This window comes from Microtus oregoni, unplaced genomic scaffold, assembly GCF_018167655.1.
Source record: "Microtus oregoni isolate MIOR12 unplaced genomic scaffold, Mior012 000048F_ref0000485, whole genome shotgun sequence".
NCBI classification, from domain to species: domain Eukaryota; kingdom Metazoa; phylum Chordata; class Mammalia; order Rodentia; family Cricetidae; genus Microtus; species Microtus oregoni.
In genome coordinates, this window is record NW_024543222.1 from 12,736,946 (window position 1) to 12,758,425 (window position 21,480).

At 43.0% G+C, this 21,480-nt stretch overlaps 1 protein-coding gene across 11 annotated transcripts in view; it reads left to right on the forward strand.

Moving 5' to 3' along the window:
• Bptf (bromodomain PHD finger transcription factor) overlaps window positions 1–21,480 on the forward strand; it is a 109,495-nt gene that overhangs the window by 23,619 nt on the left and 64,396 nt on the right. For all 11 annotated transcript variants that reach the window (XM_041635626.1, XM_041635624.1, XM_041635628.1 and 8 more), the window contains exons 2-3: window positions 959–1,781; window positions 19,498–19,721. In XM_041635626.1, coding sequence (XP_041491560.1) covers window positions 959–1,781; window positions 19,498–19,721 — 1,047 coding nt within the window. The remainder of the gene's footprint in view (window positions 1–958; window positions 1,782–19,497; window positions 19,722–21,480) is intronic.

Sequence of the window (21,480 nt, forward strand, 5' to 3'; positions counted from 1 at the left end):
TGATTCAATAGAGATCTGCTACACCTGCACTCCCCCCCCCCCCCCCAGTGTTGGTCACTTTACATGAAGGTAGCTATTTCTTTCATTTATATTTTGTCAAATTCTTACCAACACATTAAATAAGACCAGTTACTTATTGTTACTTCTGAGGTAATTGAGTATACTTAAAAATTTTTTTACTTCTGGTTTAGAATTGAATAGGAAGTCAGGAGTGGTGACACACACCTTTATCCCAGTTCCAGGACAACCAGAGCTACACTGAGAAACCTGGTTTGTCTTGGTGTGTGGGGGGGGATAAAATAAATTAAAAAAAAAAAGTAGATAATAGAATCAAATGGGAAACTTTGGATTTAGACTTTTTTTGTAGATTTAACAATCAGAACTAAATCATTGTGTTAGGTATGATGGCTTACACTTGTAATTCCAGCTATAAATGGACTGTATAGCTCCAGCCTAACTACAGAGTAGGTTTGTCATAAAAATTAAGTAACTAAGTCATTGAGCTTTATTTATTATTATTGTTGTTGTTAGAGTTGAAACTGTTTCTCACTGTTTAGACCAGGTTGTCCTGGAACTCACAGAGATTCACCTTCCTCTGCCTCCTGAGTACTGGAGTTAAAGGCAGCATGTGCCCTTCTACTAGGATAGTGGTGTTTTTACTAGGGATGAGCTGGCTGGTGATGGCACACTCCTTTAATTCTATGAGTTCTAGCTAGGACAGCCAGGGCTGTTACACAAAGAAACCCTGTTTCAAAAAACAAAACAAAATAAAAACAAACCAAAGAAAAATTCTGGGGATGAGCCCAAAGCCTATGCATGGCAAATCCCCTCCCACTGAGCTATAACCTCTGATTTTGGGATTAGTTTAACTTGAGTGTTGTAGAAATCTGGCATATGGTATGTTTATAGGAGCAAGCTGCCATATTAACCTGTAATGATATCATGTCTTTATTTACAGGTAGGCGAAAACCAAGAGTACATCGGCCTCGCTCTCCAATATTAGAAGAAAAGGACATCCCACCCCTTGAATTTCCGAAGTCCTCTGAGGATTTAATGGTGCCTAACGAGCATATAATGAATGTCATTGCCATTTATGAGGTCGTGCGGAACTTTGGCAATGTTTTAAGGTTGTCCCCTTTTTGCTTTGAGGACTTCTGTGCAGCTCTGGTGAGCCAAGAGCAGTGCACACTCATGGCAGAGATGCATGTGGCACTTCTGAAAGCAGTTCTGCGCGAAGAGGACACATCTAACACCACCTTCGGCCCTGCAGACCTGAAAGACAGTGTGAATTCCACACTGTATTTCATCGATGGCATGACGTGGCCAGAGGTCCTGCGGGTGTACTGTGAGAGCGATAAGGAATACCACCATGTTCTTCCTTACCAGGAGGCAGAGGACTATCCCTACGGACCAGTGGAGAACAAAATCAAAGTTCTGCAGTTTCTAGTCGATCAGTTCCTTACGACCAATATTGCTCGTGAGGAGCTGATGTCTGAAGGGGTGATCCAGTACGACGACCACTGTAGGGTCTGTCACAAACTGGGAGACTTACTGTGCTGTGAGACGTGCTCAGCTGTGTATCATTTAGAATGTGTGAAGCCACCTCTTGAAGAGGTGCCAGAGGATGAGTGGCAGTGTGAAGTCTGTGTAGCACACAAGGTGCCTGGAGTGACTGACTGTGTTGCTGAAGTCCAAAAGAATAAACCATATGTTCGACATGAACCTATTGGATATGACAGAAGCCGGAGGAAATACTGGTTCTTAAATCGAAGACTCATAATGTGAGTAAACCTGGCCACAATTTTTGTACCTGTTTAGAGGGAACGCATTTTCCTTCATGATCGATATGATAGAGTTGTTGGTGTGCAAAACTTGTAATTTAAAATGAATTGTAGTTAAAGACTTTTAGAGATGCGTTCGTGAGAGCTGCAGACTGCACACCATTCATTTCGGCTTGCACAGAAGGAGACAGTTTCCCTGGTGTAACTCTGTGAACCTTCCTGCAGCCCTCTGAAAATTTCACCCTTTACTTGGAGTTAGGACTGCAACTTCCTCTTTAGTGTTCATTCATTCATTATTGGTTGCAGTCCCCCAGGAGATCCTAAAACATGGAGCGTGGGGGTCACAGTCTGAGTCATGTGGTTTCAAGAAACAATTTGGAGTTAGGCCTGTGGGGCAGGAGAATCAAAAATTCAAGGCTTGTTTTGCTCTCCAGAATCCATTCAGGGCTAGCCTGAGCAATTTAACAAGACCCTGTCTCAAAATAAAAGTAAGAAGAGGCTGAGGATGTAGCTCAGTGGAGAGTGTGTGCCCAGCATTTGTGAGGCCCTGTGTTTAGTCCCAGGACCACAGAGGTGAACAGTGCAAAAGAAGCTTCTGGCATCAGGGGGCAGGTCGGGTCATGGAGTGCTTTGTGAGCCTGGCTACATGCCAGGCAGTGTTGAATTCTGGCCTGCATATTGAGTATCCTTAGAAACCTAGTAGAGGGCATGGACCACTTGGCATTTTGAGCTTTTATAGTTTTGAGGTTTTCTTAAGTTCTGAGAATTGGGTCAAAAGGAAACTGGTGAGGTGAGGGTGCTGTGTAAAGGGAGAGAGATGCTCCGAGACCTGAAACTTGATTTATTGTGGGATTGATTGATTGATTGATTGACTTTACTGAAAGCTTGTGGAATTGTCAGTCTCTAGTTTGTGTGGGGTGTACAGTGATAGGCACTTGTGTGGCTCTGTTGTTACTGTTGAGTATTTGTTTGGTTGGCATTCATCATGGGGGTGGGTCCTGAGGTCCTGACAGTGACGACCTCCTCTCCAGAGACCTGCTGTCCTGTCCTGCGCCAGCGCTTGATTGAACAGTGGGCTATTTTGTCTTTGATTTTTCTTATCTTTTCTCTCCAGTTTTCCCCTTTGAGGTGTGTGTGTGTGCGTGTGTGTGTGTGTGTGTGTGTGAGAGAGAGAGAGAGAGAGAGAGAGAGAGAGAGAGAGAGAGAGAGTTTTATTTGGACAGTCTTATTTAGTTAGTCCTGGGTGGCCTGGAATTTACCGTGTAGAAAAGGGTGGCATCAGATGCACAGAGATCCAAAAGCCAGTGCCTCCGTTAGATTTTTTTTTTTAACTATTGATCTCTAAATCCTATGATTTACTTTTTATTTTTTTTTAGGACTTATTTATTATGTATTCAGTGTTAATGTATCTCTGCAGGACAGAAGAGGGAACCAGATTTCATCACAGATGGTTGTGAGCACATGTGGTTGCTGGGATTTGAACTCAGGACCTTTGGAAGAGCAGGCAAAGCTCTTAACCACTGAGCCATCTCTCCAGCCCCTGACTTACTTTTTCTTTTCTTTTCTTTTTTTTTTTTTTTTTTGGTTTTTCAAGACAGGGTTTTTCTGTAGCTTTGGAGCCTGTCCTGGAATTAGCTCTTGTAGACCAGGCTGGCCTCGAACTCAGAGATCTGCCTGCCACTGCCTCCCAAGTGCTGGGTGCTGGGATTAAAGGCGTGTGCCACCACTGCCCTGCCTGATTTACTTTTTCTTAGCTGCTACCCTGTATTTACTTTTTAAAGAACTTATGTGTATGAATGTTGTGCCTGCATGTTTGTCTGCACCATATGCTTGCAGTGCCTACAGAGGCCAGAAGAGGGGATTTCTGTAACTGGAGTTACAGAAGGTGTGAGTTTCCTTGTGGGTGTTAGGAACCAGTCCTGGGTCCTCTTCAAAAACAGCCAGATGTTGGTGGCACAAGCCTTTAATGCCAGCATGCGGGAGGCAGAGGCAGGTGGATCTCTGAGTTCAAGGCCAACCTGTTTTACATAGACTTCCAGGACAACCAGAGCTACACAGAGAAACCCTGTCTCTTAATAACGAAAAAAAAAAAAAAAAAGGAAGGGGAAAAAAAGAACAGTTTCCATACTTTGACTTTTCGTTATCTATCCTTTCTTTCTTCCCTCCCTCCCTCCCTCCCTCCCTCCCTCCTTCCCTCTGTTTTTAAAGTGTTTGTGTGCATTATACGTGTGCCTGGTGCCCACAGAAGCCAGAAGAGGGCACTGGATTTCCCTCAAACTGGACTTCACAGATAGTTGTGAGCTGTTGTATGGTGCTGGGAATTGAACCCAGGACCTCTGCAAGGAGAGTATATCACCACCACCCCAAGAAATAAAGGCCAAGTGAAGTCAAAGGTCAGCCTGGGCTACATAGAGTTTCTGTCTTTAAAAAACAATAAAAATTAAGCCAGGCAGTGGTGTCATGTGCTTTTAATCCCAGCACTTGGTAGAATCAGGTCTCTATGAGTTTGAGACCAGCCTGGTCTGGTCTACAGAGCAAGTTACAGAATAGCAAGACAAACCCTGTGTAGAAAACAAGACAAAACAAAAGCCCCCCAAATCTTCTAAAAACAGAATGTTAGACCAACTCTCTTCTCTAGCCTCTTGTTTTTATTTTTATTTTTTTTATAATTTATTTATCATTATTTCACATGCATTGTTGTTTTGCCTGCAGGAATGTCCATACGAGTGAGCCAGATTCCTAGAATGGAGGAACAGACAGTTGTGAGCTGCCATGTAGGTGCTGGGAATTGAACCCAGGTCCTCTGGACTAGCAGACAGTGCTCTTAACCTCTAAGCCATCTCTCCAGCCCCCTTGTTTTTATTTTTAAGAGCTCGCTTGTTCTATTACTAAAATAACAACCTTGAATCTTTTAAAAAATAATAACAAAATCCTGATTCCATTTTATGATTACAGGTTTTTAATATTTTGTTATGTCTTCTTGAGATAGGGTCTTCGTGGCACAGGCTATCCTTAAATTCTCAAATTTAACCTCTCAAATGCCAGAATTATAGGATGAGTCACCATATCCAGCAGTTGTTTGGTTTTTGAACTGGTTTAGTAAAGTCTAGGCTGACTCAGCCTCCAGCATGCTGGGATTACAGGTGTGTGCTGCCAGGCCCGGTGCTGAGTATGATGTTTATAATGGTTTCCTTCCCCCATTGTAACATGATTTAACTTTTTCTAAAATGCGTCTGCCCTTGTTTGTTTTGGTCTTTTTCCTCTATGTCTTAGGGTTTTTTGTTTGTCTTGTAGACCAGGCTGGCCTCGAACTCACAGAAATCTGCCTACTTCGGCCTTCCGAGTGCTGGGATTAAAGGCGTGCGCCACCACAGCCTGGCCTGATGTCTTAGTTTTAAGTGGTTAATACTGTAGAACTACCAGTTGATTGGGAACTTTTGTGGTGGGTGGACATCGATTTCAAGTTTGACCGGGGGTGACAGTCACAGTGTGTTAGGTAGTCCCTGCTGCCTGTATCCCTCCTTAGCCCAGTCTGCTGCAGCTGGTTATTGGGCCTGAAGGGGCCTTTTTCTGTTGTCCTGCATTTTGAAGCAGGCTACATGCACCACACCTGCAGTATTTCTTGTGTCACTGAAAGCCTCAGCTCTCTGAATTTGTTCACGCCAAACCTGGAGGTTTGGATCCAGAGAACTTCAGCTCTATTGTATTCTCCAGTGACCAAACCTTTGGTGGCTTGAAGAGGAGAGGTGGTCTTTAGGAGTTTGGTTAAACAGCCTCCTGCCAGTTGTGTTTCAGAGTTGCCCCACCTCAACCCGTGCCCGAAACCATGCCTGCAGCCATGCCTGCACCCATGTCTTTGGAGTATGGATTGCTGATTCTTTGGGACTGGACTTTCTTGGCTTGTCACTGTGGTTATCACGTGATCATTTATTTTCTGTAGTAGGAAGGCCGCTTGTTTCATTCCCTGCCGCTTAGCCCCAAAATAATCACACAGAAACTGTACTAATTAAAATCACTGCTTGGCCCATTAGCTCTAGCTTCTTATTGGCTAACTCTTTTTTTATTTTTTTATTTATTATGTATACAGTATTCTGTCTGCATATATGCCTACTCGCCAGAGAGAGAGCACCAGATCTCATTACAGATGGTTGTGAGCCACCATGTGGTTGCTGGGAATTGAACTCAGGACCTCAGGAAGAGCAGTCAGTGCTCTTAACCTCTGAGCCATCTCTCCAGCCCCCTTATTGGCTAACTCTTACATATTAATTTAACCCATTTCTATTAACCTGTGTATCGCCACGTGGCTGTGGCTTACCAGCTGAAGTTCCAGTGGCTGTCTCCAGTAGGGCTGCATGGCTTCTTCCTACTCGGCCTCCTTTCTCCCAGCATTCAGTTAGGTTTTCCCCCACCAACCTAAGTTCTACCCTATCAACAGGCCAAGGCAGTTTCTTTATTCACCAATGGTATTCACAGTATACAGAGGGAAATCCCACATCACCTCACCTTTCATCTTTTTAAATTGTTTTCCCCATCTTGAGTTTTAGGTCTTTTTGAAGAGGTTCTTTTTGGTTGTTTTGTTGTTTTGAAACAAGCTATTGCTGTTTGTAGCAGGCTGACTGTAAGTTGAGATCCACCTGCCTCAGCCTCATGAATGGTGGGGTTGTGAGCCAACTTGCCAAGTATTGTTCTGTAACATGAGGGGGATGGCTTGTTTGTTTGTTGGGGTTTTTGTCCCACCCAGTACCCCACAACTGTTTAGTCCCAGAGAAAAATCACACAAAGATCTCTATAAGTTATAAAGCTGATTGGCCCATTAGCTCTAACCTCTCTCTGGCTAACTCTCACATCTTGATTAACCCATTTTTTTGATCTATGTTAGCCATGTGGCTCAGTACCTTTTTTCAGTGGGGCAGCTCACATCCTACTGTTTTGGTGGTCTGGGCAGGAGTGGGAGGAATCAACTTCCTTCTTCCCAGAATTCTCCTGTTCTCATTACATCATTTCTACTTCCTGTCTGGTTTTCCTGCCTATACTTCCTGCCTGGCCAATCAGCGTTTATTTAAAACATGATTGACAGATTACAGACAATTCTCCCGCACCAGTTTTGAAACAAGCTATTGCTGTTTGTGGCAGGCTGACTGGAAGTTGAGATCCACCTGCCTCAGCCTCATGAATGGTGGGGTTGTGAGCCAACTTGCCAGGTGTTGTTTGGCATAGTTTTTCCTAAGTTCTTTTGATATTTATTTGTGTAGAGGCAGGCAGCATGTATGCCACACCGTGCCTGTGTGGAGGTTAGAGGACATCTTTGGCGGGGGTGGTTCTTTATGCCTACCTTTGGGTTCTAAGAATTGAATTAAGGTTGTCAGAGTTGGGGGCAAGCACCTTTACCCACTGAGCCTCATGCTAGCCCCTCCCTTGGCCTTTTAGATGTTGGCTTTCACAGCCTCTGTCTTTTCTTGAGCTACCCTTTCTGTCCCATTTGTGTGTAAGTACAGTTTGATATCTTTGAGACTAATAATCAGTGGTCTAGAGCTTCTTTAGTTTTAAAAACTGCGAATAGTAGCTAATTACTAGATAAAAATATTCCAAAGCCACGTTATTGAGCACCCAATGTGTACTTCACGTTGGGTGTTCTGAGCATTTTATATACAGTTCTTAAATTAACCTTTACAACAGTGCCATAATATAGGTCTATACCTGCTTGTGACCTCCTGATGGTGAGACTAAAACCAAGGGAGATTAAGTAACTTGCCCGAAACATGATAGCTGTTAGCAGGTGGGACCTGAAGTTGTTTATAAGAATGTGTCTAATATTGGTTAGAGTATACTCATGTTGGCAGCTCACAGTTACCTGTAACTCCAGCTCCAAGGATGCCTCTGGTCTCTGCAGGTATTGAACACGAACACACATACACATACACACGCATGAGAAAAAGAGAGGGAGAGAGAGAATGAAAACTAATAAAAACAAATGTATTTTTGAAAAGGATTTTTCTGACTGTATTGTATGCTTTAGTCCAGCTTATAAACGATCACTTTGAAAAGGTTGCAACTTGAGTTATTTTAGCTTTTTTTTAAAATATTTATTTATTATGTATACAATATTCTATCTGTGTGTATATCTGCAGGCCAAAAGAGGGCACCAGACCTCATTACAGATGGTTGTGAACCACCATGTGGTTGCTGGGAATTGAACTCAGGACCTTTGGAAGAGCAGGCAGCGCTCTTAACCACTGAGCCATCTCTCCAGCCCCATTAGCTTTTGTTTTGTTTCTTTTTTTATTGATATTTATTGAGCTCTACATTTTTCTCTGCTCCCCTCCCTGCCTCTCCTCTCCCCACTTTAACCCTCCCCCAAGGTCCCCATGCTCCTAATTTACTCAGGATATCTTATCTTTTTTCTACTTTGTACTTCCCATGTAGATTAGATCTATGTAAGTCTCTTTTAGTGTCCTCATTGTTGTCTGAGTTCTCTGGGATCGTGTTTTGTAGGCCGGCTTTCTTTGCTTTATATTTAAAAACCACCTATGAGCCGGGCGATGGTGGCGCACGCCTTTAATCCCAGCACTCGGGAGGCAGAGGCAGGTGGATCTCTGTGAGTTCGAGACCACCCTGGTCTACAGAGCTAGTTCCAGGACAGGTTCAAAAGCCACAGAGAAACCCTGTCTCAAAAAAACAAAAACCACCTATGAGCGAGTACATGTGATAATTGTCTTTCTGTGTCTGGGTTACCTCACTCAAAATAATGTTTCTAGCTCCATCCATTTGTCTGCAAAATTCAAGATGTCATGTCATTATTTTTTTCTGCTGTGTAGTACTCCATTGAGTAAATGTACCAAATTTTCCGTATCCATTCTTCGATTCAGGGGCATTTAGGTTGTTTCCAGGTTCTCGCTATGACAAACAATGCTGCTATGAACATAGTTGAGCACATGTCCTTGTGGTACGATAGAGCATCCTTTGGATATATACCTAAAAGTGGTATTACTGGGTCTTGAGGAAGGTTGTTTCCTAATTTTCTGAGAAATCGCCACACTGACATCCAAAGGGGTTGTACCAGTTTGTACTCCCACCAGCAATGCAGAAGTGTTCCCAGGCTGTTTTCAGTACTGTAGCTCTGTAGTAGAGTTTGAAGTCAGGGATTGTGATGCCTCCAGAAGTTCTTTTATTGTACAGGATTGTTTTGGCTATCCTAGGTTTTTTGCTTTCCCATATGAAGTTGAGTACTGATCTTTCAAGGTCTTTGGAGAATTTTGCTGGAATTTTGCTGGGCATTGTATTGAATCTGTGAGTTATTTTATCTTTTAAAGTCAGTGCCATGGGAAGAGATGGATGGTTTAGGAGTTAAGGTACCAGCACTGACTCCTCTTCAGAGGACCAGCACCCTTCCTGTAGCTCCAGTTCCAAGGGGTCTGATGCCCTCTTCTGGCCTCTTTGGGCACAGCATGCACCCATCGATACTCATTTTTTAAAAAATTTAAAAAACAAAACAAATTGAAAGCACATATAACTGGTTTTTGTTCTGTGTACACAGAGTATGTCCAAGAGCTTTTATATTTAGAAATAAAGGTGCTTTTAGAAAACACCAACTAAATTTTAACATTATTGCTTTTACTTAGTAATGTAAGCAGATACACTCAGATAAAGCAGATAAAGTAAGACTTAAGAAAGGAAAAGACTCACCGATTTGAAAGTGAATATGTGTGAGCTTTGGAAACTGGCCTGAAGGACTTAGGTTACACTTTGAAGTACTTGAGGATTAATCAGTCACACATTATTGATGACTGGAACAGCGTATTTAGTCTTTCAACTTTGGTTTGTAAATAATGGTTTATGACATTGTATTTAAACAGTGGTTTATAAGCTCTCATGTTTCAGGTTTACTTTCTTGGTGCGTAGGAAAGTGCACAGAATTTAATGAGTACCCAAATATGCATCATTCTCTTGTTTTTTTTTTTAAAGATTTATTTATTATGTATACAATGTTCTGGCTGCATGTGTGCCTACATGCCAGAAGAGGGCGCCAGATCTCATTACAGATGGCTGTGAACCACCATGTGGTTGCTGGGAATTGAACTCAGGACCTGGAAGGAAAGTCAGTGCTCTTAACCTCTGAGCCATCTCTCCAGCCCTATTTTTTTAATTTGAAGAAAATAATTAGATTATTTATTTATGTGAATGGGTGTTTGCCTGTATGTGTGTGTGTGTAGTGTGTGTGTATATATATAGTGTACCTGATGATGGAATAGGCCAGAAAAAGGCATCAGATGCCTGGTTCTGGAGTTAGCTGCTGTGTGGATGCTGAGGATGGGAACCTGGGTCTCTGTAAGAGCCATTAGTGCTCTTAAGCTACTGCAGGGTCTTTTTAGCTCTTGTTTTGTATTTTTGAAATGGGATTTTCCTAGGTAGACCATGTTGTTCACAGAGATCCACCTGCCTCCTTCGAGTGCCAGGATCAAAGGTGTGAGCCACCTACCTGACTAACAATGTTTTTAATGCTCATATGATTTGAGTATTTTCTGTATAACATCAATGAGGAATCTTTAAATGTTATAGTGATACTAGATGTTTGTGGCAATAATTAGAAGTAAATCTAGAAGATTTTTGCGTCATTTATGAAAGTACTATTAAAATGCTGTCAGGTTAAGTGTCTCTTGTGCAGAATGTATGTAGACGGTTGGGAAGGTTCAGAGCTATGAAACTATTCAGTCAGTTTACTGTAAGTGGAGCTTAGGTATATGTTTTTTTCCCTGGAAGCCCAGAAATTTAAAATGTTGAATCTGAGAGGCCCTGATGCTCACAGTAGATGAAGTTCTCTGAAACAAAGCCTGTCAGTGAGCAGCATTTTAATTGTAGTTTCAGCCATTCATAAAAGTTTTCTCATCATTGAATGTACTTAGTGAGCATTAAAATATGTAAATTGTATAGGTTAGTGAGGCATGCAGCGAGAGCAGTTCTCTATGAATGTCCACCAGCGGATGCCATGTCCAGACTAGACCCTCGGGAACTCTCCTGACCTCCCTCCCAATTCTGTTTCTGCTTATTAGCTGAAGTAGTCTTCTGTTTGTTTTTGAGATAGGGTTTCTCTGTTGTGTAGCCTTGGCACCCTGGATCTCACTCTGTAGACCAGACTGGTCTCATACTCAGAGATCTGCTTGTCTACCATCACCTCCCAGTGGTGAAGTACTCCCAGCCCCTTTGAGATAGTGTCTCTGGTAATAAAGGCTGGCTTTGACTTATGTATATGGCTGAAGATTACCTAGAACTGATCCTTTTTGTTGTTGTTTGTTTTTGGACACAGTTGTTTCTCTGTGTAACACTGTCCTGGAAATTGCTTTGTAGACCAGGCTGGCTTTGTACTCACAGATATTTGCCTGCCTCTGCCTCCACCCCAAGCGCTGAGATCAAAATCGTAAGCCTCCACCCAGCTTTTTTTTTTTTTTTAATGAGAGCTGTTTTATATTATTTTATATACTATTCTCATCACACCCAACTGAGGCAATTTTTTTGTTCTTAATTTATTTTTTATTTTCATGGGTATAGGTGTTTTGCCATGATGTTAGGTTCCCTGGAACTGTAATTATAGACAGTTGTGAACTACCATGTGGGTGCTGGGAATTGAACTCGGGTCCTCTGGAAAAGCAGTCAGTGCACTGAGCCATTTCTCCAGCCCCTTATGTATTATTTTTAAGGACCTCATTATTTTATGTGTACGGGTGCTTTGCCTAGATTTGTGAAAGTGCACTTTGTGTGTGCTTGATGCCTGCGGAAATCCAAAGAGGGTGTCGGATCCTCTAGAACCGGAGTTGCAGGTGATTGTGAGCCACCATGTGAATGCTGGAGATGGAACTGGGGTTCCCTGCAAAAGCAGTCCGTGCTTTTGACCCTGAGCCATCTCTCCAGCCTCTTATTTTTTTATTATTTTAAGGTTTTGTGTTTGTGGCTGCAGGTGCCCATAGAGACCAGAGGTGTCTGGATGCCTGGAGCTGAGCAGCTGTGAGCCATCCAACATGGGTGCTGGGAGCCCAGCTCAGACCCTCTGCAAAAATAGAATGCCCTTTAATTGTGAGCCATCTTTCCGTCCCAGGGTGTTGTTGCAAGAACTGTTGTTCTTACTTCAGATCACACAGCTTGTGGTTGAGTCAGGATGAGATTCTAGATGGTCTGACTGGTGGGTGCTGGTCCTGTTTGAAGAGGGTCACTGTGACAACTCTAGTGGGATTGGAATCAGTTCTGAAGGCCGGAGGAGGTCAGATCTCAAGGTGTCAACCATGCTCTGGGAATGAGAATCCTTTCTCAGCCTTCCCAGCTTCCAGCCCCAGGTGGTACTTCCTTTTTTCTGTCAAGCCCAAGACTTCTTTAGCTCTTCCCCGTAGTCAGTTCTGAAGCCTCATATTTTCGGGTGTCTTCCAGTAGCACTCTACTTCCTGGTACTAGGGTTTGGGCATCTGCTGGAGCTGCTGTACACAAACACTATCAATAGGCCTTATTGAGTGCCCGGGGGCCTGCATCCCAAAGCCTGAAACCTGGGAATCCAGATCTGGCTCCTTCTGAAGGCTCTCGGAGACTGCCTTGTGCTTCTCTAACCTTGGGCAGACCTGTCACTCTCCACTGTCCGTTGTCTGCATCACCTCCTTTCCTCTTGAAGAGTCACTAGTCACTAGAGTCTAGGGTGATTTTTATCTCAAAACCTATAGTTGAATACATTTTCCAAACAGGGTCACTTTGAGATTTTAGGTGGACCTGAACTTGGGCCAGAATTCAGCAGGGTTTCTTACTCTTCTATGGATTTGTTGAGAGAAGAAACTTGAAACTAACCCGTGAATCACCTTCAGACTTACTGTTGAGCTTCGGAAGTCAGTCCCACTTACTGTGAAGTCCAGGGAAAAGTCAAGCTGTAAAACACACCTGAAATATATATATATATTTATATATATATATATATATATATATATATATATATATATATTTGCTCATGGTTTTACTTAGGCAGGATTTTTTTTCTTCCCACCCTGTCTTCTTCTGTCACCTTGTGAAGTGGTGGGGATACTGAACAGTGAACACCCTGGGGTAGCCAGACCAGTCCTAGTGACCTGGGGGAACTTACTGGCCTTGGAGGGACAGATAGACTCATAGCAGATCAGCATATTTATAGGGGAAGAGGTAGTGAGGACACAGGTTTGGTTAGATAAACTGTCAGACCCCAGAGCATCCATGGGAACAGACACCTTGGCTTTGACAATATCGGCAGTTCATGTTATAGCATTTCACTGCTACGTTTGTAATTAATTTATTCTGCTTCCAGAGAAAAAAAAAGCTAAGTCAGTGTGAATATTATGTATTTTTGATGAGCAGAATAAAAGATACTTGCCAGCACCCCGTTTTTAGAGAGGTGTTAACAGATTATTCTCCTGGAGACATGTTCAAGGGAGTGAGGATGAGGAGTGGGGAGGGATTTGAGCATGCGTGGCCTGAGAAGAGAGTGGAGTAAAAGTATCAAAGCTGAGTGGTTTGAAAGCTTGGTGCGGAGGAGGTGTTAGATACATTTCACACACTGCTGGCAGACAGCCTCAGAGCTAATTGGTGGAATTACTACAGGTTTGAGTAATTTCATTATAGGTAAAAACTTACTTAAAAGTACTTGTACACCCCTTTAATCCTAGCTCCCAGGAGGCAGAGGCAGGCCTATCTAGAGTTCAAGGCCAACTTGGTTTACAGAGCAAGTTCCTAGACAGCATGAACTACACAGAGAAACCCTGTCTCGAAAAAACAAAAACAAAAAACCAAAACGTCTGTCTGAAGCCATGAGTTTGTTGTTGAGGGGTAATTCTGTAGAGACCAGAATAGAGTCCACATGTTTGTTAGTTGTTAGGAATCCGCTCAGTATTGTGTGGCTTGCTTGAGGAAGTTGACAGAATAGCAGCTGAAGAGGTGTACAGTGGTTAAGAGAACTTGCTGCCCCTCTAACAGAGGGACCAAGTTTGCTTCTTGTCTCCAGGTACTCAGCCTCCTGTAACTCCAGCTCCAAGGGAGGTGATGCAGTCATTCGGCCTTCACAGGTTTACTCTCTCTCTCACACACAATAAAATTTAAGAAACAGAATGTCCACTTAGTTGAATTTTTTTCTGTTGTACTATCTTATTTTCATAATTGTTTACCACTCTAGTTGGCAGTATGAACCTGAGAAAGTGGAGCTAAAAATGGGCGGACTAAAGTCTCATGCTGTAGCCCTCTTAATTCAGAGAATTAGACAGTTTATACTCTGAGGGCCACATGAGTAAGAGTCCCATGAGTAAAGTATCCAATCACAAGGGCAAGCCTCATGTGGTGGGTAAGCCGCACATGGCAAATCATGTTTTCCCAATGAGGCTTATAAACAAAAAACAATGCCAGCTGTAATTAATAATCTGAAGTAATCTCACTCCTACTCGATACACCTAGGAGGGGCACAGAAGCACATCCAAGAATAGTTCTGTATTTTTGAAGAAACTGAGGTCACAAGACTAGTCTTGTTTTCTTGGAGTTTTCTCACAAGCACTCAGAATTCCCCTTGCAAGACTCCATTCTTGGACTGTGTTCTGACACATAATGAGCTTTATGACCCCCCCCCCAAGTGTGCTTACCTATATGCCAAACTTTTAATTATTTTTGTTTGTTTTTTGTTTTTTTTTTTAAATAATGTATTTATTTTTACTTGATGTGCATTAGTATTTTGTCTGCATGTATGTCTGTGCAAGGGTGTTGGAGCCCCTGGAGGCAGAGTCACAGACAGTGGTGAGCTGCCATGTGGGTGCTGGGAATTGAACCCAGGTCCTCTGGAAGAACCACCAGTGCTCTTAACTGCTGAGCCATCTCTCCAGCCCCCCAAACTTTTAAGTCTTTAAATTTACTTTTATTTATTTTTTATATGTGTATGTTTCTCCTCCCCCTCCCCCCATTTGTGTGTCTGTCTGTGCGTTCATAAGATAACTTGGGAGAGTTTCTTTTCCTTTCACCATGTGGATTCAGGAGATTGAACTCAGGTCATCATGCTTGAGGACAGCTGTCTTTAACCTAGGTCATCTAACTGCCCCTTCCTTTTTATTTTTAATTATGCATTTATGTGTATTTGTGTGTGGGTATATGCACAAAGTTCAGTGCCCATGGAAGCCAGAAGAGGGCATCAGACCTCCTGAAACTAGAGGAGGACCAGGTTATTGTGAGCCAGTTGATGTAAGTGCTAGGAACAAAACTCAGGTCTCGTTCCCTCTGCATGAACAGTACATGCTCTTAACTGCCCCTTAAAATGGTTTTTATGTAGAATCTTTTTCTTGCTCACTGCAACATGTAGATACAAGCCACGTGTGTCTTGTCAGTGGGGACATGTTTTAAGAAAAGCATCACAGGTAAGTTGTCTTCATTGGTGTGAATGTCAGTACTGGGCACACACTTGCATAGGCTCTCCATTATCTGTGTTCTATCAGTGCACTTGAAGTGCCGTCATGTGGTGTATGATTGTGTTTCTGAATAAAGAAGAATAAGCACGTAAAGAAGCAACTGTAAGGATTCAGGGTATAGCCCATTTGGTAGAGAACATGTCTGTCATGCGTGAAGCCTGGGGTTCTCTCCCAGGCACATGGTGCACAATTGTAATTCCAGTGCTCAGGAGGTGGAAACGGAATTTAAAGTCAGCCAGGTTACGTGGGTTACATGACAGGAAAGGGGGAGATAGAGCTATGGGGTGGGGGATGTGTATCGCCTACCTTCATAATGAGAAAGCCTTAAGATTGAAATTTTAGAAAATAAAAGATAGGATTATCTGTAACTTTAGGCAGTCAGAGCTTAGATTGGAGCTCATGAAGCACTTGGACCTATCAGTTTTTGACACGGCGTTGTGTTTAAGAGCTTCTTTTCCTTCCTGAAACAAGGTCTCTGTGTAGCCTTAATTGTCCTGAAACTCACTCTGTAGACCAGGCTGGCCTCCACCTACCAAGTGCTGGGATTAAAGGTGTGCACCACCACTGCCTGGCGTGTTTAAGAGCTTTTAATAAATCTTCCTGCTGAGAAGACTGATATCATTAACCTAGGAAATTAGATTAAGATCATTGTCATACTAGTTGTAAAAACTCAGGAGACTCACTCACTCCCTGGCCATCTTGGCAGCTGCTCTTGGTTGAGGTCTGTCCTGCACCTAAGGCAGGAAGATGGCAGCCCCAAAGATGAAAACCTCTGGAGTCAATCAGTTCTAGGCTTCAATTTGCTACAAAAACTGGAGAGTGCATGCTGGTACAAATAGACTCTGAAGCTGATCAGACAGGGCAAAGCGAAGTTGATTATTCTTGCTGTCAACTGCCCAGCTTTGAGGAGATCTGAAATAGAGAACGCTATACCATGTTAGCCAAAACTGGTGTCTGTTACTCCAGTGGCAATGACATTGAATTGAGCATAGCATCTGGGAAGTACTACAGAGTATGCACTCGATTTATCATCTACCCAGGTGATTCTGATTGTAGAAACATGCCCAAACAGACTGGTGAAAAATCAACCAGAAGAGCTTTTCTTGAATGAAATTTTGCCAGAGCTCATTAAAAACAAAACAAAACAAGGCATGGTGACCACATGCCTTGAGTCCAGCACTTGGAAGATAGAGAGTTTTGTATTTGTGACAAATAAAAACCAAAAGCAGGAGCTGGAGAGATGGCTCAGCAGGTAAGAGCACACTGGCTGTGCTTCCAGAGGCCCTGAGTTCAACCCCAGCACCCACATAGTGCCTCACAGCCATCTGTAATGAGATCTGGTGTCCTCTTCTGGCCTGCAGGGAGAATGCTGTATACATAATAAATAAATAAATTTTTAAAAAGAAAAAAAAACTCAAAAAAAGTGTATGTGGGAGCTGGTGCAATGGCTCAATATGAAATACTTGCCTAACCCCGAGGGCCTGTTGTGAGTTCAGACCTCAGCACTCAAGAGCCATTATTGGGTCTTTGTGCTGTGACTGTGCACTGTGGGCAGTGACAAGAAAGTCACTGGGGCTCCAGGTTCAGTTGCAAGCTCCTGTCTCAGCGGATAAGGTGGAGCATGTAGAGCAGAGTGCCTGTCATTTACCTGGGACCTCTGCACACACGGGGTGCACACTTGCACCCATGTTTGTACATATGCCAAAAGAAGGGAAAATCATGGCAATTTTTTCTTTAAATTTTTTGGAAATTGGCATGATTAATATATTCCCTTCAGAATTATCAAATAACACATTTCTGTAATTCCTCTAAATTTCCTCTGCCTTAATAATAATAAAATTTTGCGTCTGTTGATCACTAGTGATTGTTCCCAGTCACTGTGATAAATGCTCTGTTTAATACCTTCAAGTCCTACAATGGTCTGGTGGCAGCAGCTGATCGTATAAGTGATGTACATAAGTGGCTTGGAGGGAGTTTATCATTGACATGCCATCTATCTCAGAGGACTGAGCCCATTCTGAACCAGATCTTTTTATAGTTAGTGACGCTGAGGCTAGAACTCAAACCTTGAGCTCTCTACACTGATTGACATTCATAGACCCAGATCTCTGTGTGTGTCTGTGTGTGTGTGTGTGTGTCTGTGTGGGTGTGTGTGTGTCTGTGTCTGTGTGGGTGTGTGCACATGCTTGTGTTGATGTTTGGCTAGAGGTCAATGTAGGACGTCCTCCTCTGTTGCTCTCTACCTTGGGTTTTTGTTTTTTTGAGATTTGATCTCTCACTGAGTTTGGAGCTTGCTGATAGTCGGATGGGCTGGCTAGCAAGCCCTCTGTATCCATTTCTCTCCACACACCCCCACACCTCCTTCCTCCAGCCAGGAGGCTCCATACCCACCCCACCCGGCCTAAATCTCAGACTGTGTAGTGTGTACACATGCTCGTGGATCTCTGTCTGCTTTATTCATGAAGTCCAGTCTCAGTCAGGTTAGAGGTCAGTGACAGCTAGCGTCTAGTCTCTGTAGCCAGTTGGTGTCAAGGATCCTTGTGTCCACCTTTCACTTCGGGAGCTAGAGTTACAGGTAGGTCAGCATATACATGGGAACTCTCTGGTTTGGGATTCAGGTCCTGAAACCACTAATCCACCTCGCCACCCCCAGGTGCAGTCATAGAGCTCAGTTCTTTCAGGTCCATAACTTTCCCATTGAGCACACAGATTCTTGTGTACCTCATGTATACTCCTGAGTTCCTTTTGAATGAGGGAAGACACTTCATGAGGTGTAGTCCTTTTGGGTGTTTGTTTGCTTTTAGTTTTTTGTGACAGTCTCATAGCCCAGACTGGCCTCAAACTTGTGTATTAAAGCTGACTCCCCCCAAGTGCTGGTCTAATAGGTGTGTCCCACCACTGCCAGCATTATGCGATGCACTCTTGAAGCCTTGCTCGAGGAGTTGGTAATCTGCCTTGTTTTTTCAGTTAGTGAAGTTTCCAGTTCCCTTAGATGTGAAGGAACCTCACGAGCAGAAAAGGAAGATGTCTCCTCCTGTTTGAGCTTTATTGTCTTTAAGAAGAGAGAAAAGCCAGGTGGTCCTACACATCTTCAGTTTCAGCACTGGGAGCCAGAGGCAGTGAGTTCAAGGCCAGCCTGCTCTACCTGGCAAATTCCAGGTCAATCAGGAATGCACAGTGTGACCCTGTTTTAAAAATAAGTTGGGCTCTTAACTGGGTCAGCAGTTAAGAGCACTTGCTGCTCTTTCAGAGGACCCAAGTTCAGTTCTCAGCATCCGTATGCCAGCTCACAACCATCTGTAGCTCCAGTTCCAGGGGAGCCAGTAGTCTCTTCTAGCTTCTCTGGATACTGCATGTATGTAGTACAGTTTCACACTGTCTTAGTTTGGATTTTTATTGCTATGAAGAGACACCGTGACCATAGCAACTCTTAGGAAGAAAGCATTTACTCAAGGGGGCTCACCTACAGTGTCAGAGATTCAGTCCATCCTGGCAAGGGAACATGGCAGCATGCAGGCAGAGTTGGTGCTGGAGTTGAGACTACTACATCTTACAGGCAACAGGAAATTAACTGACACACTGGGCAGTATCCTGAGTATATGAAGCCTCAAAGCCCGCCCCTACAGTGATATACTTGCTCCAAAAGGCTATACCCACTCCAACAAAGCCACACCTCCTAATAGTGTCACTCTCTATGGGATTATGGGGGCCAATTACATTCATTCAAACTACCATACACACAAAGGCAACACACACATAAAAACAAAATCTTCCCAAAAAAGAAAAAGAAGGAGATAGATGCTTTACCACTGCTGAATCTGGGATGATTCCTACAAGGCCTTGACCTTAGTAAATCTGCCATCGTGGTGACCATGTTTCTAGGCCAGTAACAAACAGTGTGAATGTGCTCTCTCTGGTGGTTTCCCAATCTTTGAGACTTCTGAAGACCCAGGTTGGGATTTTCAGCAGGCTGCTGCAGTCGAGTTGCCCGAGGTCTGGGTGGTTCTTTCCAAACCCTCGGAGCATGGCTCTGAATGCTAAAGTCATGTTTCTGTTACATGTCCGTGTTTGCAAGTGACCACTCTACTCACTAATACTGAAAGTTGTTTGTTCCAAGGAGTGAAAGCTCAGAAATCCAAGTAATTAGAGACTGTTTAGATAAAACGAGAGATGGAGCTTCAGCATTTGGCCTTCACGTTACACAGTTGAACTTGCTGGGTAGATGTTAGTTGGTAAGCGCTGTTGTGTCTAATGCTTTCCCCTCGCTGATTTCACAACAGAGAAGAAGACACAGAAAATGAAAAGGAAAAGAAAGTTTGGTACTACAGTACAAAGGTCCAGCTTGCAGAATTAATAGACTGTCTAGACAAAGACTACTGGGAAGCAGAACTGTGCAAAATTCTAGAAGAGACGCGAGAAGAAATGCACCAGCACATGGACATAACGGAAGACCTGACCAACAAAGCCCGGGGCAGCAACAAGTCCTTTCTAGCAGCAGCTAATGGTGAGGGGGCCTTCTTACTTGATTTTTGTTGTTAAATTTGAGATAAGCTCTTATGTAAAAATATTCTGAAACTTAGAAAACATGTAAAGATGTCCAACTTACATATGCTTTGCTTTGGCTTGATAATGTTTTTTTTTTTCCTACAGTGTTCCTATACATGCTAACACAGTTTGGGGTGCTGTACATTTTAGTGTTTTGTTTCTTGCCTTGGTCGCTGATTGTACCTCCTATCCCCACAAATCAATTGTTTCTTGTTTGTAACCCAGTCCGGGTTCAATTCATTATATAGCCCAGATTGGCCTTGAACTCAAGATCCTCCTGCTTCAGCTGTCAGAATATTGGAACTGAGGGGGGTGTTCCACCTTTCCTATCATTTGTATCACTCTATTCCTTCCACACTACAGACAACTTTATAGAACATTTTTTTTTATTTCAGCCACGTGACTCTCACCCACACACAAAATCAAATGGATGCACTTCCTGTTTCTGTGTCCTCAGCTCTCAGTATATAATTTTTTAGACAACTATACTGAGTTGTTTTATCTTCTTAGTGTTAGGGAATCATAGGCTAGAAACATACTCTATTACTGAGGTTCACTCTCAGTCCCTTGAAGAGATTTTCTAGTTGTGGAAAATGTTCTCAGTAACTATAGTTTAAGAAATAAGAACAAAATGAAGGTGGGGAACACTGAAGGAAGGAGATAGAAACAAGGACTGTGGACCCCAGAGGAGCATTTGTTTGTGTTTGTAAACTTTGCACTGCAGTGGGGAGCTTGTTTCCCAGGAGAATTTGTTTTAGTAATTCTGAAACTGCTTTGCCGTGGCCATCCTTAACCAACCACTGGGTTCTCTGTGAAGAATGTAGCCAGTTTCTCACTGAGAAATTACAAAATAAGCATAGAAGTAGTGGTGCAGTGAACCCAAGACACGCCTACCTACATATGAGTAGATACTGGAATCATATGTATATTTATTAGGTGCAGACATTTCCTGTTATAGGACCCAGATTGTATGGCTTCTAAACATTTTCTAATCATAAAAAGAACTAAGATTTGGGTATAGTGACACACGCCTTAATTCCGGCACTTGGGATACAGAGGCAAGTAAATCTTTGTGAGTTCAAGACTATCCTGGTCTACAGAGTGAGTTCTATGACTGTCAGAATTGCATAGTGAGACTCTGTCTCTTAGGGGGGAAAAAAAAAAACAAGATTCCTAAGACAGATGGTCGATTATATATACAGCATGGGCAGGAAGAATAGAGGACACCTGGAAATTTTTGAATGTTGGAAGTTAATGATATTTAGAGAGTGGAGTGATGGCATATGCCTGCAATTCTAGCATTTAGTGGGTAAAGGTGGGAGGAGGTCAGGCCAGGGGCTGGAGCCCTTAGGAGTGCCTGTTGTTGTTGCAGAGGACCCAGGTTCAGTTCCAGAATCCTCATGGTGGTTCACAGTCATTCACAACTGCAGTTCTGATGCCTTCTTCTGACCTCTGAGGGCACCAAGTACACGTGGTATACATACATACATGCAGGCAAAACACAGACACACATAAAGCAAAATGAATAAATTTTTGTTGTTGCTGTTTTTTCGAGGCAGGCTTTCTTTGTGCATCCCTGGCTGTCCTGGACATGCTCTATAGATGAAACTGGCCTCAAATTTAGAGATCCTCCTGCCTCTGCCTCCCAAAGGCACGCACCACCACCTCTAAAATGAATTTTAAAAAAAGTTCAAGGCCAACCTCAGACATACTGAATT